This window comes from Zeus faber (genome assembly GCF_960531495.2).
Source record: "Zeus faber genome assembly, chromosome: 9".
Lineage (NCBI taxonomy): Eukaryota > Metazoa > Chordata > Actinopteri > Zeiformes > Zeidae > Zeus > Zeus faber.
Window position 1 is genome coordinate 25,986,581 of NC_137197.1, and position 27,026 is coordinate 26,013,606.

Sequence of the window (27,026 nt, forward strand, 5' to 3'; positions counted from 1 at the left end):
ACCAACACAAGTCAGAAGTGCGATAAAGAGTCTGTTTCCAGCTTTTCCTCATTATTCACCGGTGAAGGACAAGAGGAGCTACTCCGTTTGGTCATTTCGTATTTGATAAACCCACGAGCGACTCAGAGCTTACACTAGCTAACGCACGCAGCAGGAAGGCGCGTAGACATCTCTGTCTCCACGCATGTGTGCAGATGAAAGGAAGCAAATGTCGCCGGGTCTTTCATGCTACTCAACTCTGAGGGTTTTCTTCCACCCCAAATCAGCTGTTTAGCATAAATTAGCATTTGCAAAATAAATGTAATATTTCAAGCCGCTGTAAAGTGACACAGATGAAAGATGCATGAGGATATGCAAATCACCAACACTTGCTTGCTAACATATGTTTGCTGGTTCATGATTCTGGACACCACCCACCCACGCTTCTCCTCCTCCATTCATTCCTCCCTCTCTCTCTCTTCCCATCGCGCTCCCTCTTTAGCTTCGGGGCGTGGGTGTTGGTGTGTGTTCGTAACGTGTTTTCACAGCCGTCGTCCTTCGCTCTCGCCGAATGCTCTTCTTAGACTTGACACTGAAATCTCGCTTGTTGACACAATCTTCAAATTACCCACGCGATGCAAATGGCCTTCCAAGCAGGAGTTTGTGCGGCGTCCGGCCCCGTCGCTCCGTCAAATATCCCCAAACCCATCACCACCGCCGCCACCACCAACCCACCGGCTGAGGTGGAGTCCTGCATAGTTTTAGGAGTTATACATTGATACTAAAATGTATGTGTTTCTCAGCATTTTGCTTGAGGGAGCTACAGTCCCGAGCAGGTTCCATACACTAAACAGCACATGATCTCTCTTCTTTCTGAACAAAACATAGAATCCGAATGAGAAACTGTTTATTTGGCCAAGTACATTTTCATTTACAAGGAATTTAAATGATGCATTGCTGTACAAACTATTAGGAAAAAAGAAAAAAAAAATGTTTCAGTCTGGAAAAAAAAGACAAAGATACAAACATGGCCAATTTGACAGATTGAAATCATAAGATATAAAAAAAATATACAGAATATTAAAAATGTGATTCTATTCAAAGGATAAATTGAGTTAAAAGGCAAACACTGGGGCTAAGTGGCAGTATGATATAAGTGGGGCACACTGTAGTATGGTAATATATATATATTAGGGATGTGCAGAGAGCCCAGTATTTGTATTTGTATTTGTTGTACAGGTACTCCTCACTTAACGACCTACCTGTTTAACGACGGTTCAGACTTAGGACCAGCTCTCCGACCAGTCTGTATTCAACGCTGTGTACAAGACCACGGCATGTGGGCTGCGTGCGCAGTGTCTCAGCGCGAAGCATCTCATCGCGAATCACCCTTTATATACTATTTACACTGTATACACTATATGCACTATATATACCTTATGCACTGTATATACACTATATACAATATCTACACTATATATACTTTATACACGATATACACTATATACACTATATATACCATATACACTATATATACTATATATACTGTATACACTATATACTGTATACTATATATACTGTGGTGGTGTGGTGATGTCCGCTGGACATCCTGGGTTTGGCCTCCCCCGCGGGGCGGAGGGCTGGTGCTGTAGCCACCAGTTGACCTTCTGGTGGCTCCAGTGCGTCTTCGGACGACCCTTCTGTGTCTCTTCACCGTGCCAGAGAATCCCCGTTCAGGCGCCACTGTGGCAGATTCGCCTGTTGCACGCCACCCGAGTGCCCTTTTCAGGCAGAGATGTTGCAAACGCACCAGTTCCTTGTAGAGAGCGGGCAAGATGGAACAAGCCGGGAACAGATGGAACATTGTCATGACAGGGGCTCGCTTCGTGTGTGTGTGTGCGTGTGTGTGAGGGGATGGGCGTTTTACCGGTTGCTCATTCATTGCTCTACGAGCAACAGGCGTACAGCTACCTTGATCCCAGGCCCAATTACCACCCCCACACCACAGTTGTCTACTAACTGAAAAAACGCGTTTAAGCTGAGGAGCTTTGCAACCTAAGGAAATCAATTTGAGGGGCGATAACAATCTGCCCAAACCTGGCCAGCTCCATTCCTCACATTGCATTAGTGATGAATGGGGCACACTGGAAATGGTAAGACCTTTGGCAGGGTTCGTCAGAGGGAGAACGGGGACGAAAGTGTCACGGATGATGACTCTGCTCTCCACTAACCTGTTCACTTTATACGCACTGTCCAGAAAAATCACCACCGCGCAGCTCATTCTTGAACAAAATTTTAAAGAGGAGTAGCACACCTTATCCCCCGCTCCCACACTCCTCACAGCAGCTGATGGCATCCGCCCGGCAGCAACCACAACAAACAAACTAAACTACAACAATCATCAGGAAAAAAAAAAACACAAAATAAACTACGCGTTCATAAGGAATGCAACAAAACAAAAGTAGAAAGAAAACAGAAGAGAAAGTTGGTAAAAACTCACTCAGGCTGTGGAGGTGCTCATCCGCAAGGGAACCCGCATCATCACGCTGACCGTGATCGGGCCCTGGCGCCGGGGAGCAACCAATTACTTTCCGGAGAGGCAGAGACCAATTTTTTTCAACAATTCCGTTTTCATCAGAAGACAAATTAAAAACACACAAGTCAACAAAAGATGAAGTTTATATTTATTTATTTTCTGACATACATTTTTATATATTTTGTAACAAAAGATATTTTGATCAAACATGGCTGGGTGGGCCTGACCCACCCCCTCCTGATCACTGCATGATGGAGAGGGAGTGATCGCTGGTCCACTGCACGTCTTGGTTCCTTGTGTCTCCGGTCAAACCAAATAAAAAACAGTGTTTTTGATTTCGATCTTTTTGTTTTCGTTAGTTCCTACTTGCATGAAACGAACATTTTTAACCCAACTAAGGGACTGTCCCGTTACGCCTTGGATCAGGACAATGGATTGCGTTATGGAGAGAGAGCGATCTTGCCGTGAAACACCCTCCACTCTCGAATGACCCGCATGTTTTTTTTCTTCACCAAAACAAGGAATTTTTTTAATATTTGTACGAAATAAATATTTGTGAAAACCCACTATTTCTGCTTTGCTGAATAACGTATTTGAATTTGGCTCCACCCCTAATAAATATACTATTTATGGTTAAATAAGATAAGGTACAATTTTAATTTAATTTAATTTAAGTTCTTTGTATACTAAACAGTACTGTATAGTGGACATGGTGTATGGGAGAATACTGGAAGTTTGTGGGAGATTTGAGGCCTGCAGTTCAACTTTTCCATTATGTTGATTGTTATCATTTTATTACAAAGTTCTGATCTTAGAGCGGATGTTATCCTAGGATCTAATAATTGTTTTTGTCTTTTATTTTCAGTATCTGAAACGTAAAGATATAGAGTCAATCTCAGGCTATCAAATTGAATAGTGAAAAGCCTCTCGACTGAACCCACCGAACACTTTACGGTTGAGAAACTTACCACTCTGCTGCAAAGTCTGTAGCTGTAAGAGAAAAAAAAACTTGAAATCCCCTTTTCTGAACTAATTACACATGTTGTATATAAATTTTGTGAACCAAGTTCACAATAAAATCAGAAGGGGAAAATAGATTGAGAAATAAATACTCTCAAAACTCTTTTTCACTTCCACAAATGAGCTCTTATGGCTACAGCCACGCTAACCTAAGAGACTAGAAACAAGAGGCTTTGTTGCTTCCTGCTGGCAACCTGCTGTAACCAAAAAGTAATTTAAAATAAAATATGATGTTCTTGTTATTCAAAACAAGAAAGATTCAGGTTTAAAGGTTTTCCCCATTGGACTCTATTTGATGACAGCGAGAAGCTGCAGCAGAGTGGGTAAGTTTCTCAAAAGTAAAGCGTCCAGCAAGGCTGCGCTGGGAACAGTTATTAACAATGGAAACCAACATTTTTAAGGGGACCTGGGTTGAAACACGGCCGAAGCCCGATCCTTTAATGACACATCACCGGGACCAAATTTCAATATCATATTTCAGCATCTTCTCTGGCCCCCTCCACTCCAGCTCTCTCGCTGCTCGCTCGTCGCTACCAGGTGATGAAATAGACTTTTTGTTCCATATTCAAACTCCTTTTCCTCTGAGTAGCTCAAGGCTGCTGACACTCCTGCCCCCACTCTGCGGAGAGCGGAGGAAATAGAACAAAAGTAAGCTCCACCAGGGAAGTGCTATAGGACCTGTGTGTGTGTGTGTGTGTGTGTGTGTGTGTGTGTGTGTGTGTGTGTGTGTGTGTGTGTGTGTGTGTGTGTGTGTGTGTGTGTGTGTGTGTGTGTGTGTGTGTGTGTGTGTGTGTGTGTGTGCGTGCGTGTGTGTGTGGCCAAATAAAGCCTCCAAGTGTCAAAAGGTGCAGAAACTGGCACCCACCAGTGTCAACACACCCACAGCAGCACAAGAAAAGCACATGCAGCCTCAAACCTGCTCCCACCACAAGTTATTCACTCCTTAGGTTCGTATTAATATTCATATTTATTTAATCTATCGACCTATCTATCTATCTATCTATCTATCTATCTATCTATCTATATATCCATCCTCCATTCCCATTCTTATTAATCTGAGAGGGTTATGTACAATACAACTAAACACATAAGTAGAACGTGTTACATCCTCTCTCTCGCTCTCTCTTTCGCTCTCTCTCTCTGTTCTTTCCTCCCTGATATCTCTTTCTCCACCCCCACCCCCCCAGCCCCACCACAAATCACCATAGAGATGTGATAGAAAGTGATGTAGCATAATGACTCAGTGGAGCTTTTCAGACGCCTCCTCTTGTTCTTCACCTCCTCCTCCCCCTCCTCCCCTCTTTCTCACCCTTTCCCTTGGAGCCGACGCCGCTATTAAGACGTAACCTGCCAGGCGCACACGGGACTGCGAGTGAGGCGCACACACGCTGCGACACACCTGCTAATCACTGATCACCTCGCGGGGAAAAACATTCATTAAATCCATCTTCATTCATTTTCATTAGCGCGGATCACACACCAGGAGAGGTGACGGGTTCACTTATGGGAGGTGAAGAAATGCAAAAAAAACGAAAAACTGATAGAGATTATTATTATTATTATTATTATTATTATTATTATTAATAATAATAATAATAAGAAGAAGAAGAAGAAGAAGAAGAAGAATGATGATGATGATGATGATGATGATAATAATAATTATTATTATTATTACACCAATAATAACAATAACAAATTATATTATCATTGTTATTATTATTATTATTATTATTATTATTATTGTTATTAAATAATAATAATAATAATAATAATAATAATAATATCATATTTGTAATAATAATATAATAATAAAATATAATAATAATAATAATAATAATAATAACCTTTATGCACAATAAGCCAAAAATGAAAAAGGAAACAAACAAAATGTATTTAATAGAAAATAGGTAAATATAATAATAGAGAATAAAAAATAATCTTAAACTCAAAATTATTATTGTTTCTGTTAAAACACTGTATGTATATAGCATAATGTAAATACATATCAATTTACAGTACATACTGTATATATTATATACTGTGTATATTGTTTTTGTCTTGTTTTTTCGCTCGGAAATATATATATAAATGTATTTTTGTTCCCTATATAAAAATGTGATACACATACAGTATACTTCCTCTCTTCCCTTTTTTCTTTTATCTCCTGCTGTAGCTATCCCCCAACAAGCATGTAACACACATCCCCTCTTCGCATGTAACACTACAGATGATCAAACTTGAATAGTTTCCACGGCAAATGATTTTCAACCAGGCCTGTCCTATCAGGGCTGTTTGTGATGTGGTCCGGCTCCAGCTTCCCAGCTTCACACTGTTATCATATCATTTCACTGCGGCCCCTAATGTGGTGCAGGACCAAAGGAGACATTCGCTGAAAGTAACAAAGTACAAGGATATTTTTAAATAAAATATTATATCATTTTTGGAGACTTTCGCATTTTACTCCACTGTATTTCAAAGCAAATATCTTTACTTTTCACTCTTTTGTGATGCTTTCGTAAAAAAACCCGATATATATATATAAATATAAATAAGAATAAAAAATGTATAAATAGGCAATGCGCAGTAACCAAAGAGATCAACAAAAAAACTAAAATAATTGGCAATATACGATAATATTCAATAAACCTAAAAAAGATTTTGTGCACATTTGGAATTGTTCACATTTTCATGAATATATATATATATATATATACACATACATACACACATTTAGGATTAAAGATCGCTCATCCATGATTCAAGGTCCAATTCCTTGTAAAATACGATGACACCACATAAACCGTTATTTTATTAGAAATTGTGATAGGATATGCATGAATAAAACGACAGTACTACTTTACATGTCATTATGGGTACTATCTATCTATCTATCTATATATCTGTCTATGTATCTATCTATCCTGTCTGTCTATCAATCCTTTCTTTATCTGTCTGTCTATCTATCTATGATTAGCTAGCTAGCTATAATGTGGCCTGTCTATGGTTCCTCGGTTAGAGTTTTGGAAAAAGACAAAGAACTGACCTCAGTAGCGAATGACGTTGAACAATATCGGTGTCAGAATATGAACTCTCTTCTCTAACCTGGTTTGTCTTCTCTTTTTGCAGCAGAGCCGTTGGACGGAGAAGAGTACCTGGACATATCAGGTATCATGCGGAACCAGGCGGGGCGGTACGAGTGCAAGGCTAGCAACGATGTGGCGACGCCCGACGTCAAATACGTCAACGTGGTGGTCAACTGTAAGTAACAACGTCTACCATCTTGTTTATATGATCAATTGGACCATCTGACCATCTACTATCAGACCATCTACCATCTGACTACCTACCAGCTGACCATCTACCATCTGACCTCCTACCATCTGACCACCTAACATCTGACCACCTATCATCTGACAATCTACAATCTGACCATCTACCATCTGACCATCTACCATCTGACCATCTATCTTCTACCATCTGACCTCCTACCATCTGACCACCTAACATCTGACCACCCACCATCTGACCACCTACCACCTGACAATCTACAATCTGACCATCTACCATCTGAAAATCTACCATCTGACAATCTACCATCTGACCATCTACCATCTGACCATCTATCTTCTACCATCTGACCTCCTACCATCTGACCACCTACCATCTGACAATCTACAATCTGACCATCTACCATCTGACCATCTACCATCTGACCATCTACCATCTGACCATCTATCTTCTACCATCTGACCTCCTACCATCTGACCACCTAACATCTGACCACCCACCATCTGACCACCTACCACCTGACAATCTACAATCTGACCATCTACCATCTGAAAATCTACCATCTGACCACCTAACATCTGACCACCTACCATCTGACCACCTAACATCTGACCACCCACCATCTGACCACCTACCACCTGACAATCTACAATCTGACCATCTACCATCTGAAAATCTACCATCTGACAATCTACAATCTGACCATCTACCATCTGACCATCTACCATCTGACCTCCTACCATCTGACCACCTAACATATGACCACCTACCATCTGACAATCTACAATCTGACCATCTATCATCTGAAAATCTACCATCTGACAATCTACAATCTGACCATCTACCGTCTGACCATCTACCATCTGACCATCTACCATCCGACCATCTACCATCTGACCATCTACCATCTGACCATCTACCATCTACCATCTGACCATCTATCAACTGACCATCTACCATCTGACCATCTACCATCTGACCATCTACCATCTGACCATCTATCATCTACCATCTGACCATCTACCATCTGACCATCTACCATCTGACCATCTATCATCTGACCACCTACCATATGACCACCTACCATCTGACCATCTACCATCTGACCATCTACCATCTGACCATCTATCATCTACCATCTGACCATCTATCATCTGACCAGCTACCATATGACCATCTACCATCTGACCATCTACCATCCGACCATCTATCATCTACCATCTGACCATCTATCATCTGACCACCTACCATATGACCACCTACCATCTGACCATCTACCATCTGAACATCTACCATCTGACCATCTATCATCTACCATCTGACCATCTACCATCTGACCATCTATCATCTGACCACCTACCATCTGACCATCTACCATCTGACCATCTACCATCTGAACATCTACCATCTACCATCTGACCATCTATCATCTACCATCTACCATATGACCACCTACCATCTGACCATCTACCATCTGACCGTCTTCCATCTGACCACCTGACATCTGACCGTCTACTATCTGACCACCTACCATCTGACCATTGGGCCATCTCACATCGGACAATCCGCCATCTTGTTTAAATGATCAATCTGATGTCGTTACCCGTATATCCTATTGTATTCTGCATTTACCATGACAACAAGCTGTACCATCATCTTAAAAGATCTTCCGGGCACTAGAGGTAATGGCCGTGTCTCTCAGGTGCGAGATTAAAGGGCGGGATGGGTTCCGTGGGGGATCGGGAGCCGCCGTCCCGATGGCTCTGAAGAGCACTTCGGCTTTGGATCGTCACGGGTTCAGCGCCATCTCGACTTCTCTCCCCCGCGTCTGAGTCTGATTGAAAGTGTCATAGCCACACTGACACTCAAGTAGCCCTGTATCATTTTACAGCCCCCCCCCCCCCCCCTTCTTTCCCCCGATACAAGAACACCTAATTACATCTTGTCAGGGGTCCTCTGTGAATAATGATGAAGAAGGGACAAGTGATGAATGCCACAACACCGCAATACCTTCCACGAAGTAGGAGTTAATGAATTCTTTATGTCCTTAGAATAACAGACTGTAGAGCAATCTGTGAAGCGTCATAATCAAACCAAAGAAATAGGCTTTTATATGAAAGCACTTCAAAGACGATGGTTAATCTCAAGTGGAAAAAACTTTAATGTGGCAACTGGCCAGTGATGGAAGAAGTAGACACGCACTTTCTCGATATAGACTAGTTTACTCCCCTTATGAAGGACCATCGACGTCAGTGCTGTCTCCAGTGTGACACGTGTAACTCCTCCCTAGTCTTCTCACAAATCACATCTTCATCTACTGAAGGTTGGATTTAGCTGTTTAAAGTAGATCACAACCCGAGAAAACAGAACTTTTATTAAGTGGTAGACATAGTTAAATTCGGCATCACAAGTAAAAGCACTTGTTAAACATCATGACCTGATCATTTGTTGGGGAGACACATACCATTCCAATGCATGAACTTCTGTTGTTCAAGCTGAAAGTGTTGAAAGCCCAGCGAGCTTCTTGTTATTGTGAGAAGATCCGAAGTTAAAAGTTGAACATTTTTTTCAAACCAATTGGTTCCCTTGTCTGAAGAACCCTATGTAGTGGAATAAAACTATAATGTCCCCTTAAATGGAATTACTCAAGCAAAGTACAAATAACTCAATCATTTCACAAATAAATTGAGGTTAGTGTCTAAGGCATAACTTGTTTATAAAGTACCTATCAGACACAAGGGCATAGCGTAGAATTTTAACTCGTCCATCAATCATTATTACCGTGGTTAAGGTGATGATCCAGGGGGACTCTGCGGAGGCTCTGGAACTGAAAGGCAAAGCTCCCCCAGGGAGCCTGAAGCTTGATCCATTGAGGACCTTAAACCAGCTGTAATAGTGATTTGTGTGTGTTATGTTTGTGTGTGTGTGTGTGTGTGTGTGTGTGTGTGTGTGTGTGTGTGTGTGTGTGTGTGTGTGTGTGTGTGTATGTATGCGTGCATTACTCCTCAGACCCTCCAACCATTAAGAAAACCCAGAGTTCGGAGACCCAGGTGGGCCGCATGGGGATGCTGCAGTGCGATGCTACAGCCGTGCCTACCCCGGAGTTTGAGTGGTACAGGGACGACAAAAGGTTTGACCGCAATGCACATGTACCCTGTTCCTAAAACCCGACATCCATTTCCTACCAAACACGCATCTACAGTAGAACAACACATCTCAACCCCAAATCTAACCGGGACTTGAGCTGGACATAAATAGATGAGGAGAGGGCTGACTAGGGCTGTCACAATAATGACATAAATGGCTAATTGCTATTAGGTTTCTGGGTATCTGGTAATCTGAGGTAATGATCATTTCCTAAAATGGTTATATTCCATAATTCCAAATTCAAGGGAATTTCAAATCAATGTTAGAAATATTACAGATTAGATGCATTTCCATCAGTTGGGTTGAGGCTATAGCAAGGCAAAATAACCTAAAAAGACAGTTTAAGTGTTGATCACAATTATTTGTATGACAATTAATTATCAAGTTAAACGTCCTGATAGTGACAAGACCTAAGGTTGCTTACGCAGAATGCACCACACAACGCCCTACATTTGGGACACATGATAATAATGACATGATAAACTTAAAATTAGGAAATTATTTTAATTTGATCGTCTTATTAGAAAGAAGTCTAAAGTCACATTGTCTCCCACTTCCCACATTTATCCCACGATCCTTGTGTGAACATGACATGTCTCCCCGTCCAGCCTCTCCATCTTTTTCAAATTAGCATTTTCAGCCACTTTTTATCGTGACAACCTGATGTTAATTCGATGATGTCACCAGCAGAATGGGATAATGACTGGCTTAATCACTCACACACTGTTAGTCTAGCGTTAATGGCACATTGGCGTGATGGACGGCCATGGAGCCTGAACTATTCATTTGAAGGCAGAGAGAGGGGTGTCATTTTCTACTGCACACGGTTCTGCCTTTCGCTTCCTGTCCTACGGTTATTTCGGTCGGAGGGAAATCATTCTCAGTCTTGAGTTAAAATGCGTGTCTGGCTTCCGATTTTCGCGGCAAAGGAACCACTTCTGCTTCCAATTCACGCCGAAGGCCCCCGAAGAGGACAGAAGTGTGACGACACAAACGGCTTAAAATAACAAGGCTCACGCCGCACCCAGTTCCTCCATTTCCTTTCCTTTCACCACTTGCAGTTTAATAACTTCAAAGATTGCCTCCGTTGTGGCCAGCTTGCCAACTCCCCCGGTCATTTGGGGAATCCAGAGCTTCGATTGTACGGCCGATAATCATAAATGGCACCCGTAGAGCGGCGCAATCTCTAATTCCATTTCAGCCCAAATCACTAAAGTAAAAGTTCTCCTTGAAAGAAAAAGAGCAAGCAGGAAGAGGGACATTGTAGAGGAGGCGAGTGTTATCAAAGATGCTGGTCTCCAAAGTAATGGGCCTATCACAGCGGCTCTTGAAGCCCAAGATTTATGGCCATTGAGGTATTTTGCATTATCTGTTGTTTCGCATTTTTTCTCTGGCTCATATATCTCCGTTGTTTTGTCCCCTGGAGAGCCTTGGCTCGGCTTCCTCTCACAGCCTGCTCCTCCGACTCTTCCCCCCTCTGTCTCAATGGAAAATATTATCGCGTTTTGTCCTTGGACGATGATGCTAATACCCCATAATGCTATTACTTATCCTCGCTCAGGCCGGTTAATTCCACTCCACCTCCCTAAAGCGTCTTTTTTAATAAGATGTAGCCCCCATTGTGTCTTGTTTACCCGCTTGTTGAGGTGGGAGTGTTGTTCCTGGGCTCGGTTCGTCTTGCTAATTAGTTTCTGCCTCAGTCTCTTGCAGCCGCGTACAAAGAATCTTTGGTCGCCTTTTTGCGTAATCCCTGGTAAAAACACGTCATCTTTAACCTGGTGGAGAACCCGGTATTCGCACAAACATAGTACTATCAGCACGTTTTAGCGATTAGCATTTGCTTTAAATGCTCTCCATCTATGCCCACGCAAAAGAACAAAAAAGTATCCCCCATGACAGGACATGACTCAACTACGGCGTCATTAGGGTTTCGCGGCTCAATCCCCACAGCGCTCACAAAGCCAATTAGCCTCAACCGAGGATCACGATCCACTGGGATCCGCCCACAACCCAACCCCGCCCCAACTCCTTCTCTTTGATCGGCCTTCCAGTCCCCGCACCTTTCGTGAATCCTTCTGTCTCACGGCCTCGTGGGAAAGCTTTGGCGGATGACACACCTCTGGGCTTAAACGCAGTGGCTCAGGAACTGGGCTAGCAGCAGACGCTTTTTTTTGGGGGGGGGGTTGTTCAGCTGTTGGTAGAGTATTGGCCAATTAAAGTTAAGCCTGTAACCACCATAGTTCTTTACAGCAGTGATTCTTAAGCTTTCTCAATATTAAGAACCTCAATTTCTCTGGGAAAAAAAAATTGATTTGTATAAACCCTAAAGTTAGGGAGATATCTAATTAGTATGAAAATAGACATTACTCTACTAAGCACCACCTTGTGATTGAAATAATGGTGATGTTTAACAAATGATGTTTATGCTGGGGACCCCCCTCGAACATTCTTGAAAGTAGCGCTGGGAGTCCAGGGACCCCCACATTGGAATCCGTTGCATACTATTCTTGAAATAGACCTGTGGCAGTCTCACCGCCACATGCCAGCCAAGTGGCGTGCTCAGTGACCTCCGGCGCAGAGACGCGGACGACGGGGGGTTGTGCAGACCAGTTTATTGTAGAGATGAGGCTCGATGGAATTAGCCAGGAGCAGATGGAACACGTCATGACAGAGGGCTCCCATCTTGACTGAGTGTGTGGACGGGGTTTTTAACCCGGATGCTCATTAGCCCAACCTAGGAGCATCAGGTGTGGCTGCTCATGCCATCCCATCCACCACAAAACCATTCCTCAACAACTGTATGGCGTTGTCAGACAGTTTTGTCGTTAAGCGTGAAGGCTTGATAAAGCTGGATTGGCGTTTGTAGGGTCGGGGTTAGTCCACGACCGACAAACTCTCAAAGAGGTTCCGACCCCCATCTCTAAACAGCTGGATCACCCACACCCGTTTGTGCCCCGTCCAATCTGCATTTGTGACAAGGGGTTGTGGGTGGGGGTTGGAGTCGGAGTGACTTGGGTGACAGGCAGATGTGTTTGTTGTTTTGTCAGCCGAGACGTGATTGCTGTCACTGGCGTCCGTCCGTTTTCAATCATTCCCGGGTTACAAGTCTCAGCAGGACCCCTCTGCTTGATTTCATTTGTCATCGGCCTTGAATCATAACCAGCCTGTCACTCTGCGCCTCTGATAACCCACTTCAGATGCTCCCACACGCCGCAGAATCAAATCTCCTCTGTCTGATGATTCGAGCCCCAGCCTTCCCACCGGCAGGCCACTGCGCCTGCCCTCAATTGAATAAAGGGGTCAAATCATTTCAGTCCCGTGTCTAAGCTCGGCTACATAGAGCTGCTCTGCCAGGTTAGGGAGGTTAAACAGCAGAGTTGGGCAGAAGACCGCGCCTGCCCCCTGTTTGTGAAGAAGTATGATGGTCTCCATCCACTGCCACTGGCACTTGTAAGAAAAGTTAGACGCTTGAAATATAAGTATCAACTTTTTCTGATTAAGCATTTAGTCCTATTAGGCTGCAAGTAGCTGGAATAGACAGGGCGCCATTTGAAAATGAACTTGAAATTAGAAGTCAAGAGTCTTACTGGGGAAAAGTTTCTGCACCGTTTTTTGTGTTCCCGAGAAGTTGCGAGTTTAAGTGAGTAGCCACAAGGCTGAGGAAGGGATACTAAAATAGATTTAAAAGCAGGACCCCCATTGGCTTTTTAGGAGAGAGATTTCTGATTGTGGTTCGTCATTGCCCATTGCACGGGGCCTGAACTCACAACCTGCATTTGCAAAATGCAAGATTCCCCAATTTCAAACGTTGCAATGAAAACAAGCTACATGTCTGCTGACCTATTCGCTGCAGCAAGCTTAATCTTCTCCAAACGGGAGCGCTGCAATCGTACATTATAATCTATATAAAAAATAGCCTTTTTTGGCCTCCGGTCCCCGTTGTGTCCCGAGCTATCTAGGACTCTCTGCACACTCTGCGGACTTGAAGTCCCATTTAGCAGTACAGTCACTTCCAACGGGCACACTCTCACAGAAGAATATATATGCTGCCTTATCATGTAAGGGGGTACGTTTTATATGGAGAGGGGCCACTCGCTGTGCTATCTGTCTCCCTCAGATCTCTAACAACCCAACACACTCCTGCCATCATTCCCATGGTGTCCCAGTGGGAAGAACCTCAGCACTTTATCAACTCTGTTGACTCGGTCAAATTATGCCGCGCCAGGATGTGCATTTTCTTTTTTATGGTAATTCTCTCTATCAGCCGAGTGCGCGTCAGCATAAACTCCAGCTGCCCCGCTCAAATTCAGATTACCACATTACTCTGGCTTAAGTAGGATTAAGCCGGAGCATCTTAAATAACTCCGCCGCATTCATGATATGAAGGGCTCAATCAGCCACAAACAAGCGAGATCCATTATTGGCACGCTGCCGTTGAGATGAGTTTTAATTTCATAATAATAATGTGACATACAGTTCATCACAGATGTACGCCAGTTTTCATCAGCACGAATGTATTGATTTACTCCTTCTGGAAGGGTATCAGGGTTGACATAATTGATCTTTACAACCTTGCTGGTCATTAATGCCCCCAGAGGTGAAGGGTAGAGCTCCTCCAGAATGCTAATGTTTATTTCATCCCAAAATTGTGTAACAAAGTTCCCATTCTCCTTTTGACAGCATTAGAAGGATGGCATGGAAGCTTTGAGGACATATACTTTGGATGCCAAAAGAAACTTAGTAAGAAAGTAGGATGAGCGAGTACCATTATCTGTATCTGTGTCTCTTCAATCAAGTAATTTATCTGTAACCATAGCCATACTCGGAACGGGCAGGCCTTAAAGCGGAAGTGGGTGGGGCCCAACCAGACGTTGTTATTTTGGGCCTGCAATGGATATGAGTATGAACACACCACATGCAGCGGTAAGAATTATTAAGTAAAATGCATGAACTAGAGGTTTTTATACTCAACATAACTTTCTTTTTTATTGATTTTTTTAAGTTGATTTTGTGATCACAAGGGCTTTTTCGCTTCCAAATGATTTTATCTTGTGGGGCGTTATTTTTTATTTCTACACAAAGTAAAAATTTCTTCAGGCAATGCAGATACCAGCATTCAATCATCTTTGTACCCAGATCTAGAAAAAAAAAAAATACTATTTGCGTGACGTGTGATTGGCTCACTACCACAGCAGCAGCTACAACAGTCTGTTAAAGGACAGGTTGACAGTTTTTCCAGTCTGTCTTAAAACAGCAGTCAGGTGTCCACATGAACAGTGAAAGAGGTTTTCCTTGCTGTAATCATTCAACCTATACTGGCTATTTGTTTACAATTACACTAAAAGTACTTCATTGTACAATTTTGTAAAGTTATTTAATAAATATTTCAATAACTTCAACACTTTCAAAAGGTATTGGTGTAAAAATAATTTGGAAGGGGAGGAGTGGTGGTATTTTACGCAACAGAATGCTTCCATTCACATGATGGGTATAGTAGAAAAGAAAGGTATCGAATGAAGTACTCTATTGATATCAGTATCACTTTAAGGGTACTAGTATTGGTAGTGCTATTGGAATTTTTTAAACAATACCCAGCCCTAGTGGCGCAGCAGCGCTGCAGCAGTGAACTTATAGGCTCTGTGTAGGGGAGGAGCTCTGTGTGAGCTCGATGTGCGAACGATGTGAACGCAGCTACCCAATGAGGATTTTACTTCATCACGAATACGGATATTGACAAATTTAACTGGGACGATACTCGTGCTTGTAAAAAGTACATTGTCCGTACCGGATACTTGTTTCATCCGAGTATTTGGCTCACACAGTGTAGAGTGCAGCAACATGCTAAAATGTCCTATACATGACAGGGGCCATCGCCATGGAAAGCTTAGCTTTGGACTTTCACCTACTCTTACCAAGATGCGTTGGGTAGGAAACATGCTTATGATCAGGTTTGATTGTACAGTGTACTTATCCATCTTCCCATGGACATAGTGGAATTATATAAATTATTTTCTTGGGAGCTTTGAATAAGCATGTGGTTGATTGTGCCTCGGGGAGTGTCTACAGGGAGACCGACTCTCTTTTCAGGTCTTTTTGACAGTGGCTTAATTGCACACAACCGTGAAGTCTCCATACCTTTTTTTTCGGTGTTGTCAGTATGTGTGCCTGTGCAAGTCAACAGAACTGTATCCAGTTTAGGAACAGTTTAGGCTGATAGGCTGTAGAAAAAAAAAAAAGGTAACACCCGTGACATCGCACCTTGGTTCCTGAGGGGACGTTCTGAAGACACGAGTTTGGCTTGACGCCCTCCCGCCATCTTGGCAGGATGATACCTGTGCTTTATAGATTTTTATATCTTCTTTATGGAACTCTAATATTTAAAATCCCAGACACCCATCAGAAGAAGTGAAGTGCAAAAATCTATCGACTCTGTTTTTACTGTATGACTTGGTTTGGTTTTCTGGAGCACCATCTAGTGGCCATAAACTGAACCGCAATTGAAAGCACTTGAGCGCGCACTGGCTTCAACACCTGGCCGTAATGGTTGCTGCCTGGTGAGGCCCATTGTTTTGTATTGTCAGTGATTTTTCTCTTTAGCCCGCGGTTATTCTTTATGCTTCAAATGGAAAGGCAACATCAGAGGGATTGCTGCACCATGTCCGAGGTTATTAATATAGCACACACGGGGACGGGAAACAAATTATCTTATACAAATTCAACGCCTACTCCTTCATAAAAGGTTTCTAGCAAAAAAGTAACCCCTGCACCCCAGACTGCTGGCATAAAAGGAAAAACTCATTATGGAATATAATTAAAGTTATAAGCTATCTCCAGACCTTTACTTGCATAATAGTGACCTCTTGAACAGCTATCAAGGTGTTTTTTTTTTAGGGAGGTTTTTTTTTTGTAAATTTTTTTAGATAACCTTTAAATGGAACACCAGGTGATATATACATATATATATATATATATATATATATATATATATATATATATATATATATATATATATATATATATTTAATTTTTTTTTAATGGAGAGAGGCAAAGAGTTTTGGAATTAAAAGTTCTCTAATTTCTTCATAAACACCTTGTCAAGAGTTCCTCTTTTGTTGGAAATTCATGGCATTTATTTGTCATGTTTGGGCAATGTTTGGCCAATTCTGATCTTTATTGAATGTATTTAAATAGAGACTAGAAATGGAATGGTAGGCAACAGAACAGTTTTCCTGTGTGTCCACTTCTACCAATAAATGTACGGTATGTTTGAAGCACAGGCAAAAAGACTGGACAGGGTGGGGATAGGGATGCGGTGGGGGAGCGGGTTATCAACAATAATGCCCTGTAAGCAAATTGGCACGTCTAAGCATTTTCTTGAGCTGGCAGGCATGTGGCCATTATGGAATTCACCTTCTAAATTTCAAAATGGAGGAGTGGAGGGGGAGGCTTTGCCCCTGGGCACTTTTCAATCATCAACAATAGCTAAAAATAAATAAAAATAAAAAGGCAAGCGTCTGCTAAGCATCAAGCAACAAGACAAACTTCCCTCAGTGATGGGAGGTAAAGTACTAAGAAAAGCACAGTCCATCACTTTTGAGCTGTTCTGTGCATTGTGCAGAATGTCTGCGTGATAGATGGATGAACATTACTGCACTGGGTCGAGAGGATTCCTTAATAATATTCATCAATCTTAAACGAGAGTGGTGGAGGTGATTAAAAGAACGTATTTTGTGGTGACAAGTTTCAAAAGAGATGTCAGATGCATCAGCCTGCATATGCAAAAGATGTTAAGAAAGCACGATGTGAAAATAAAAATAGTAATAAAAAGGGTAGAGCTCTATGATTTTCGCCCTGTCATTGAACATAACTGCAACCAAGTATGATATAATAAACAAAAAAAAACATAAATAAATAAATTAAATCAAACAGTAAAGAATGTGGGGGAGCCCTAGTGCACCTTGTCATCCTAAAAACATCAAGTTAGAAGTGATAATGAGCGGCCGGTCGGTCATTATCGCAAAATAACTCAGAGGGGCTGTTTAGGACTTATTTTGTGGTAATGACAGAGTGGCTGCCCATAATCTCGCTTATTACCCGCCTACTGACTAAATACATTTTACATTGAGACGGAATATTGATGTTTGTCCAAGTTAGTCCAAGATGTTCGATGGTTTTCTGATACTCCCGTGACTCAGTAACCGGATGCGACTCTCTCGTTCCTTCTCCTCCCGCCAGGCTATTCAACGCTCAGGGCGTCAACATCCAGATCCTCGGCTCCACCACCATCCTCATGATCGCCAACGTCACCGAGGAGGACTATGGCAACTACACCTGCGTGGCAACCAACAGACTGGGCATCCAGAACGCCAGCCTCTTCCTCTATAGTGAGTTAACACTCCACACATCACATCCTCCGTGTCACAAGTCAAAGCCAGACTCTCTATCATTACATTTTTTGTTATTATTACGAAAAGGGAAGGACAAAGGCTAAACAAAGGCTGTTTTTGTATTAGTACTACTAAAATAGACAAAACAAAGAAAATATACATATCCTCAGAGCTAAACATCAGAGATGAATATAAATTGTGGATCGGAGCCTTATACAGTATGAGCATAATACACGCTAGAAGAAGAAAAAATAAGTCATAAACATAAATCATCATTCATTATCATAAATAAAAGACCCATTTCTGGGCCCACATACTGTATATATAATAAAAATAATATTTATAATATAAATATACATATAAATATTAACTCGAAAAAGACAATAATTACAACTGCAATCCCAAAAGCAAGTTTATTATACACTATATCAAATATGTTTTCCCAATATGTCTGAAAATAATAAGGAATAATATAAAATTGTAAAGAAATCCTATATATGTCTTGTCCATTGATTTAGACTTTTTTTTTTTTTTTGCTCACCATTGTCTTACAAGGTCCATATTAAAGGCATTAATGTCATGTTGATCATATTTCACCATACTCCTCTTAAAATTACTCTTTAAAGATACATCTTAAAACAACTGTGGTTTAGCGGTACTTGGCTTTCCGCCCATCGCAATGTTGTCAATTAACCATGGGGAAAAAAATAATTTGGCGAAGTGCACGACAACTGTTGTGTTTTGGGATAAATAACTGTTTAAAATCCCCCTGAGACACAAAACATGGAGGAACATGCTCAATGCAACCTTTCAGCATCTTTAAAAACCTGCAGGAGGAGTCAGTACCTCAGAGTGGCCACTAGGTGTCGACCAAAGCTCACAAATGAGCCCAAGGCGACACCTAATTTGTGTGGTTGGCTACGAATCAAAACGAAGAAATATAATAATTTGAATCACTTGAATCTTGCATTATTTAGCACTCTACCAGTTTAATATGACATGCGTCGACGGTATAATTTTCAAGAGTAAATGTTTTCGCGGGTTTTTTTTTTTTTTTCTATCTTACTGCTTTTCATTTACAGGTTCTCCTCACTTAACAACCTACCTGTTGAACCACCGTTCAGACTTACCACCAGCTCTCTGACCAGTCTGTGTTGTGCGCTTCTTACAATACTGCAGCGTCTCAGCGTCAAGCATCTCATCGCGCAACACCCTTTATAGACTATGTATACTATATACACTACATACACTATGTACACTATATACACTGTATATACTATATATACTATTTACACTTTATATACTATATACACCGTATACATGTCATCTCATCACCGTTCACAGTCTCGGTGTCGTTCCCGCAGTCTGTCAGTATTCACTACACACGCGTTTGCAACCGTGAAACACCTCCTTATCCACCAATTTGCTCAACGACCTCGTCCTCGGAAACGGAACTCGGCCGTTAAGTGAGGAGTACCCGTATTTATCTTTTAACAGGTAATCAGCGGGGAAACGTTTCAACTGTTGCTCGTGTTCCTCAACTGACCCAAACCAAATGAACCCTGACTTGATGTATCTCTCTCTCTCTCTCTCTCTCTCTCTCTCTCTCTCTCTCTCTCTCTCTCTCTCTCTCTCTCTCTCTCTCTCTCTCTCTCTCTCTCTCTCGCTCCTCCTCCCGCAGGACCCGGGACAGGTCGAGATATCAACAGCTCTGCCTGCGTGTCTCAATCACTGTGGCTGGTGCTTGCCTGCTTCGCCTGCCTTTTCCTTAAGTGTTAATACCGCCATTCTCCTCCTCCTCCGCCTCCGCCCCCCCCCCCCCCCCCCCCCCGCTGATCCTCCGGCCTCCCCCCATCCCTCTCTCTGTCCTTCTCCACCTCCCCTACTGCTACCTGAATACCGACACCCCACTACGCCCCTTTCCTTAGACCCCACCCCGTCCTGCCCTAGACTGTTTGCATTATGTCACAACGAAACCTAACGTGCTTTGATGCACTGCATAGATATTAAGAAGAAGAAATGAGAAATGGGGGGGGTGGGGGGGGGGGGGCGGGGGTGCTATTAATTACACACAAAAAAGAAAAGAAACGCATTTTAGTAATAAAATAAACGAAGGAATGAGAAACGAACGGACATAACAAACAGTGCTCTGTAAAAAAAAAAAAAAAAAAAAAAAAAGATTTAGATGTATTTCTATGAGTTACGCCGAGTCTTGTCTTATGGGTGGAGTTGGTTAGGGGAAATAATTCGGGGGGGGGCTGGGGTTCGCTCTCTATCTTGTCTTTTGTTTGTGGGGGTTTTAAACGTGGATTCCCACGCACACAATCACGCTCCCCGCCAGAAGCGCTGAGAAGACACTGACACTGCGTTTCCCTCTTCCTCCCCCCTTCGTCGCATCGCTGTAACTTAAATTGTATTGTTTAGGATTTAACCGCCCGTTTAACCAGCGCTTCGGAGAGCGACGAGCAAAGTACTCTGCCAAATATGAATAAATGGATAAATATACTGCAGGTTTGTGAAGCTCACACACGCACATACACACGCACACACACGCTCGCTCGCGCGCGCGCACACACACACACACACACAAACACGCGCACACACACACACACACACACACACACACACACACACACACACACACACACAAACAAACACACAGATTAAAGGGATTATATTGTAGTTGAGCATCACTAACTTTACAGAGAGAGATTTAGCGCTTGATATACTCGTTAATTAACGTCTAAACTTGGTCCTAGAAGTGGAGCTTATACTGCGAAACAGTCCATAGGGGTTGCAGTGCTTCCTCGTGGGATATTTACAACCATTCTCAGAGGCTTTCGTGCGCGTGGCTCTCGATTTTGGACGACGCAGTAGGTGAAAACGAAGCATAGTGTACATAGTCAAATGGTGTATTCCTCACCAATAAGGTCCTCTACCAGAGGATATCAACGCATTAAAACCCATACATAACACCGCCGTTGGCTTTTTAGTTGCCATGATGTATCTATGGAAAAACAGAAAAAAGAAAATCATCCATCTTCTCCGCAGCTGGAATTTGGACAGAATTGTATTGACACCAATGAATGATTTGATTTTACTTCGTCTCTTTTGACTTTTTTGTTTCTCTGTTTGTTTTCATATGGAATTATACTGGAAAATGCATAATATATTGAGCTTTTTTTTTCCCGTTTCTTTTTGTGTCCTTGTTTCATTTTCAATGTGTGTATATATACAGGTATTGACTTCAACCCAATGTCCTCATGAGAAAAGAACATTTTAATGATGTGGTGTCCATGATTTACAATTTGTTGGAAGTAGTATCACCCCCATAGCCTGGAAACCCTACTCCCATCATTTAAAAAGAAATATATTTATGAGAAAGACAGATATATTGGAGCAGCGACTGACTGAAGAGTTTGCAAAAGAGACTTTTTAGCAAAATGGAATATGATCATCAAGCTCCTTTAACGCAAAATCAGAATGTATAGCAGAGCCCGAACGCCCTGACACTGAATGCACCATACTTTCAGTAATAACACCCACGAGCAGAGTGCCAGCAACTAATCACTCTTTGTTTTACTCCCCACAGCAACTTTGAGTTCTTCCCTTACCTTGAAATTTCCATAAACCTGCGGAAAAACGGTCAAAACCCGCAAACTTTTTACCGACAACTATCGTCGTTTTAGAGCGGGGAGTCATCTGCGCCTCCAACCACCGCAGTACTGTCAAAACACACGTTGCTAATTCCGTCAGACCGTCGGGGGCTTGACCCGACTGTTGTTCCCAGAAACCGCCCTGTCAGGACGTTGTGACTTTGTTAGGCCTAACACAGTCCCACCCAGTCTAATTACCGCCGACGGGGGGGGGGGGGGGGGGGACTCTTGCCGTTGCATTAAACCGAGACCAAGACGCTATCGAAAAACCGCCTCGTGAAATAACGCATTCGTCTTAGATCGACAACCGTCTCAATAGAAATCTCGGCGATCTCGCGAGTTTGTTCCTCTTCTTTTTTCACTTCAATTGTAATAATAATTGCGAGCCGCCACCGGCGCTGCCGCCACCGCTGCCACCGGCGCTACCGCCGCCGCCGCCGCCGCCGCCGTTTTTGTGCTTTTCATAAGCTTTGATAGTGTGTGATGTTGTTTTGTGGACATTGATTGAGCAAAAATGGGGATTGACGCGACCATTGTACATTGTGAAGGTGTCCCCGCAGACGCGAGGGTCCCCGACCTAATAAGAAATGACCCCGGAAGCCCCGGAGACGTGTCGCGATAGTTCCGACCTCTCGTGTCCTCTGGCGATTCGGAGCGAGAACGGTCGTGCGCGCCACAGGCCGGACACGTCCGGAGACCGTCATCCGTCTCACTGTGTGTCCAGTACCAAACCTCAGGGCAGAGCGGGGGGGCTTACGGTCATTTCCCAACGCCTGATTTGACACACCAGGTTGAAAAAATGTCTTTGAAAAATATTGATTTTGTAGCATTCTTGTTTCGTTTTGTTTTGGTTTGTTTTGAAAACCTGTGGCATCGAGGTACTGCAAAACAGCGTGAGCGGAACGTTGGGACGGTTAACGGTGACGACTTTCCCGCGGGGGCGCCCAAAAGTTTGGGGAGGGCGCACAAACCCGAAACCCAGAAGCAGGTGAAAAAGGGCTGCTGGAGATATTTCTAAATGGGGCTTTGAAGCCGAGGCCCACCTTTCTTTCTCACGGGTGGACGCAGAGGGAATTTGGGAGTAACCGTCAAATGTGTTGCTAATGTAGTAGAGAGTCCAGCAGACAGCCTATGCACACATGACCCAACACGACCGCTACTCTCCAGTTTACTATTGATTATTGCCTCAAATATTACCATAACCTTACTGTACAAAGCTGGCCGACGTGTGCGTTAGTGTCCGACGGTGATTATTTGTGGGTGCGTGCGTGCATGTTTGTGTGTGTGCGTGCGCTCCTCTGATTATTTGCAACATGAGGCATGGTATATATAACAGACATTATGTGTTGAACCCTCCACCTTCTGCTTTGTTTGGGTTACGATTCTCACCGTGTTTCTTTTTTTTTTTTTTTTTCTTTTCCGAGTTAAATTGTTTTCTTCCTCCCGTGTGTGTGTGTGCATACGTGAGGAGTTTCTAGAACGCGCTAAAGACAACGTCAACAGGTCAACAAGCTCATGTTCACACGACAGGGACGAGATCAAAACGAACGGAACGGATCACGTTTGAGCCAGGAAATCCAAATTCCCCGAGGTGTCGTTTCCAATCACGGAACACGCGACCCGGCGACGTCCCATCTTTTCCGAATTTTGGTTTTACTTTCTTATGGCTTGAAGTTATCGCGGTCAGTTTCTTAAAAAAAAAAAAAAAAAAAAAGATATGTAATAATAAAGGTATATGAGAAATTGTGGATAACACGAAATAAAGTTGTTTGAATTCGATGTTCTGTATCTGAATGTGAATTGCAGATGTTTAGGGGCGGGGGTGGTGGGGTAACGTTTTTTTTTTTGTGGTGGGGTGGGAGAAACGCTCGACACACACAGAATCCCAACGATGCTGTTGTGTTTATCACCATGTAACATTCAAATAAAACCGTGTATGTATTATTACATCCACTCTGAGGGAGCTTTTTGTTCCGGGTTGAAAGTGCCAACAAAGTGGCATGAGTTCCGATTTCTTTATTTTTTTTTTATTTGAATTTTTAACCATTGAACTCTATAACATCTCTTGAATATTTCACCTTACACCAGCTGGTAAGTGTGAGTACCTCAACTCAAGCACCGCTCAGTCCAGCTCAGCAATTGTGCTGAACTGGACTTGCAGGTAACAAGCACAAGCGTTTTTTGGGGAAGCCAGGGTGGGGAACCGCTTGAGATTGATAATCACATACAGTACATTGCACTCGCAGGCAGGCTGCTGTGTAAGGGATAATGTCCAAAATCCAAATCACTCTGAAATGAGTTATTTTGTGATAATGACCGGCTGTCTGCACATGATTCCGCTTATTACATGGCCACTTACTAAATAAAATAATACACTGAAACGGAATATTGATTGGAAACGAACTAACTTTTATTCATGTCAAATTGGGCATCGGTACCTCCACCTCTACAAGTCTGCCGTTGAAGTCTCCATGTGGCGTCAGAAAACGTCGCCAGTAGCCAGCGTTAGCATGTAGCATTTGATGCTACAAGGTGGCATCCAGGTGGAATTCCAGTGGCAGCGGTCGTACAGAGGTAATTATTCCGAAATAATTTGACTATAATAAGAGCTAATAAAGAAAACTATAAAAGAAAAATAATGTTATTGCTTGATTATGAAAGAAGTAAAACAGGTGTTTTCAAATACACCTTCTCAAAAGGGGAGAAAAATGAGAGAGCAATTACAAAACTGAAGCTGGAGGTTATTTTTTATTTTTTGAAACAATGCAAAAAAAATGCAACAAATTATATAAAAACATTTAAACAATAAAACATGAAGGCCAGTCAAAGACTGAAAATCAAGGGGCCACTATGAACTTAACTTGGCTTAACCCGATCAATGACCTGAAAATAAATCAGAATTCAATTTCAATAATTACAAATGTACTCCGTCTTGAGACCATGAGACCATGAGACAATATCCCCTATTAAGAGCTAAGGGCAGCATCTCAACTTAACGACCTAAAATTACATTGAATCAACCTTTTAAACACTCCCACGGTATCGAACCCTCAACACAGAACCCTTCTGCAACACCGACCGAAGCTCCGATCCGACAACTTGGACCCTTTGAGCGGGGAGAAGTGGCGCGGATGGTCACCTGGAGGTCTTCTCCGGTCACCTGGTCCGACAAGAAGGACTTGGCTGGAAAAATGGGGACTTGAACCCGTCAGGGCGGCATCCGCTCCGCGGTGCCCTCGGGTCGACATCACACTCGGCCCTGGCCCTCGGGTGCTTCATTTCCCTCATGTCCTCATGTACCTCACGTCTTCAACTCAGAAACCACATACTGTGACGTGGGCGTGGACCGGAATTAACAATCTGCGAGAATTCCCTTCGCAAAAAGAGCCAACAACAACAACGTAGACTCAAAAGACGTAGACATGGAGGACGTAGATACGGAGGAGTCCTCCGTGTCAATCCTCCATGTCTACATCTTCTGTGTCTATGCCCTCCAGGGCTACGTCCTCAGTTTCTACATCTTTCGTGTCTACGTCCGTGCCTACGTCCTCCGTGTCTACGTCCTCCGTGTCTACGTCCTCAGTTTCTACATCCTTCGTGTCTACGTCCCTGTCAACGTCCTACGTTTATGTGTCCTCTGTGTCTAATCTGTGTCTACGTCCTCCGTGTCTACGTCCTCCGTGTCTCCTTCCTCAGTGTCTACGTCCTCCATGTCTACGTCCTCCGTGTCTACGTCTGCGTCTACGTCCGTGTCCACCTCCTCCCTGTCATCGTCCTCCTTGACTACATCCATGTCTATGTGCTCCGTGTCTATATCCTCCATGTCAACGTCCTCTGCGTCTACATCCATGTCTACATCCTCTGTGTCTACGTCCATGTCTACATCCTCCGTGTCTACGTCCTTCGTCTCTACATCCTTCGTCTCTACATCCTCTGTGTCTACGTCCGTGTCTACATCCTCCGTGTCTACGTCCTTCGTCACTACATCCTTCGTCTCTACATCCTCTGTGTTGACGTCCGTGTCTACGTCCTTCATCTCTAAATCCTTTGTCTCTACATCCTCTGTGTCTAGGTCCGTCTCTACGTCCTCAATGTCTTCATCCTCCTTGTCTACATGTGTCTATGTGCTCCGTGTCGATGTCCTCCGTTTCTACGTCCTCCGGGGCTACGTCCTCTGCGTCTACATCCTTTGCATCTAGGTCTGTGTCCACATCCTCCGTGTCTATGTCCTCCGTATCTACGTCCTCTGTGTCTTCGTCCTCCTTGTCTACATCCGTGTCTACGTGCTCCGTATCTACGTCCTCCGTGTCTACGTCATCTTTGTCTACGTCCGTGTTTATGGCCTGTGTGTCTCCATCCGTGGCTACATCCTCCGTGTCAATGACCTCCGTGTCTACGTCCATGTCTACGTCTGTGTCTACTTGCTCCGTGTCTACATCCTCCGTTTCTACATCCTCTGCGTCTACGTCAGTGTCTACGTCCATGTTTATGGCCTTTGTGTCCACATCCTCCATGTCTATGTCCTCTGTATCTACGTCCGTGTCTACGTCCTCTATGTCTACGTTCATGTCTATGTCCTCCGTATCTACGTCCAAGTCTATGTCCTCTATGCCTACGTCCCTGTCTACATCCTCCATGACTACATCCTCCATGTCTACTTCCTCCGTGTCTATGTCCTCCGTGTCTACGTCCGTGTCTCCTTCCTCCTTGTCTACGTCCTCTATGTCTACGTCCTCCGTGTCTACGTCCATGTCTACATCCTCTGTGTCTACGTCCTCTGCGTCTACGTCCGTGTCTACGTCCTCTGTTTCTATGTCCTCTGCGTCTATATCCATGTCTACATCCTATGTGTCTACATCCGTGTCCAAGTCCTCCGTGTCTACGTCCTCCGTGTCTCCTTCCTCAGTGTCTACGTCCTCCGTGTCTACGTCCTCTGTGTCTACGTCCTCCGTGTCTCCTTCCTCAGTGTCTACGTCCTCCATGTCTACGTCCTCCGTGTCTACGTCTGCGTCT

General features: G+C 43.3%; 1 protein-coding gene across 1 annotated transcript in view; it reads left to right on the plus strand.

The window, feature by feature from the left end:
- The window catches only part of lsamp (limbic system associated membrane protein), a 230,337-nt gene extending 210,060 nt beyond the window's left edge, over window positions 1–20,277 (plus strand). Inside the window, exons 5-8 of the mRNA XM_080007424.1 lie at window positions 6,662–6,793; window positions 9,833–9,953; window positions 18,206–18,354; window positions 20,039–20,277. Coding sequence (XP_079863550.1) covers window positions 6,662–6,793; window positions 9,833–9,953; window positions 18,206–18,354; window positions 20,039–20,136 — 500 coding nt within the window. The 3' untranslated portion in view covers window positions 20,137–20,277. The remainder of the gene's footprint in view (window positions 1–6,661; window positions 6,794–9,832; window positions 9,954–18,205; window positions 18,355–20,038) is intronic.
- Window positions 20,278–27,026: the final 6,749 nt, after the last annotated feature.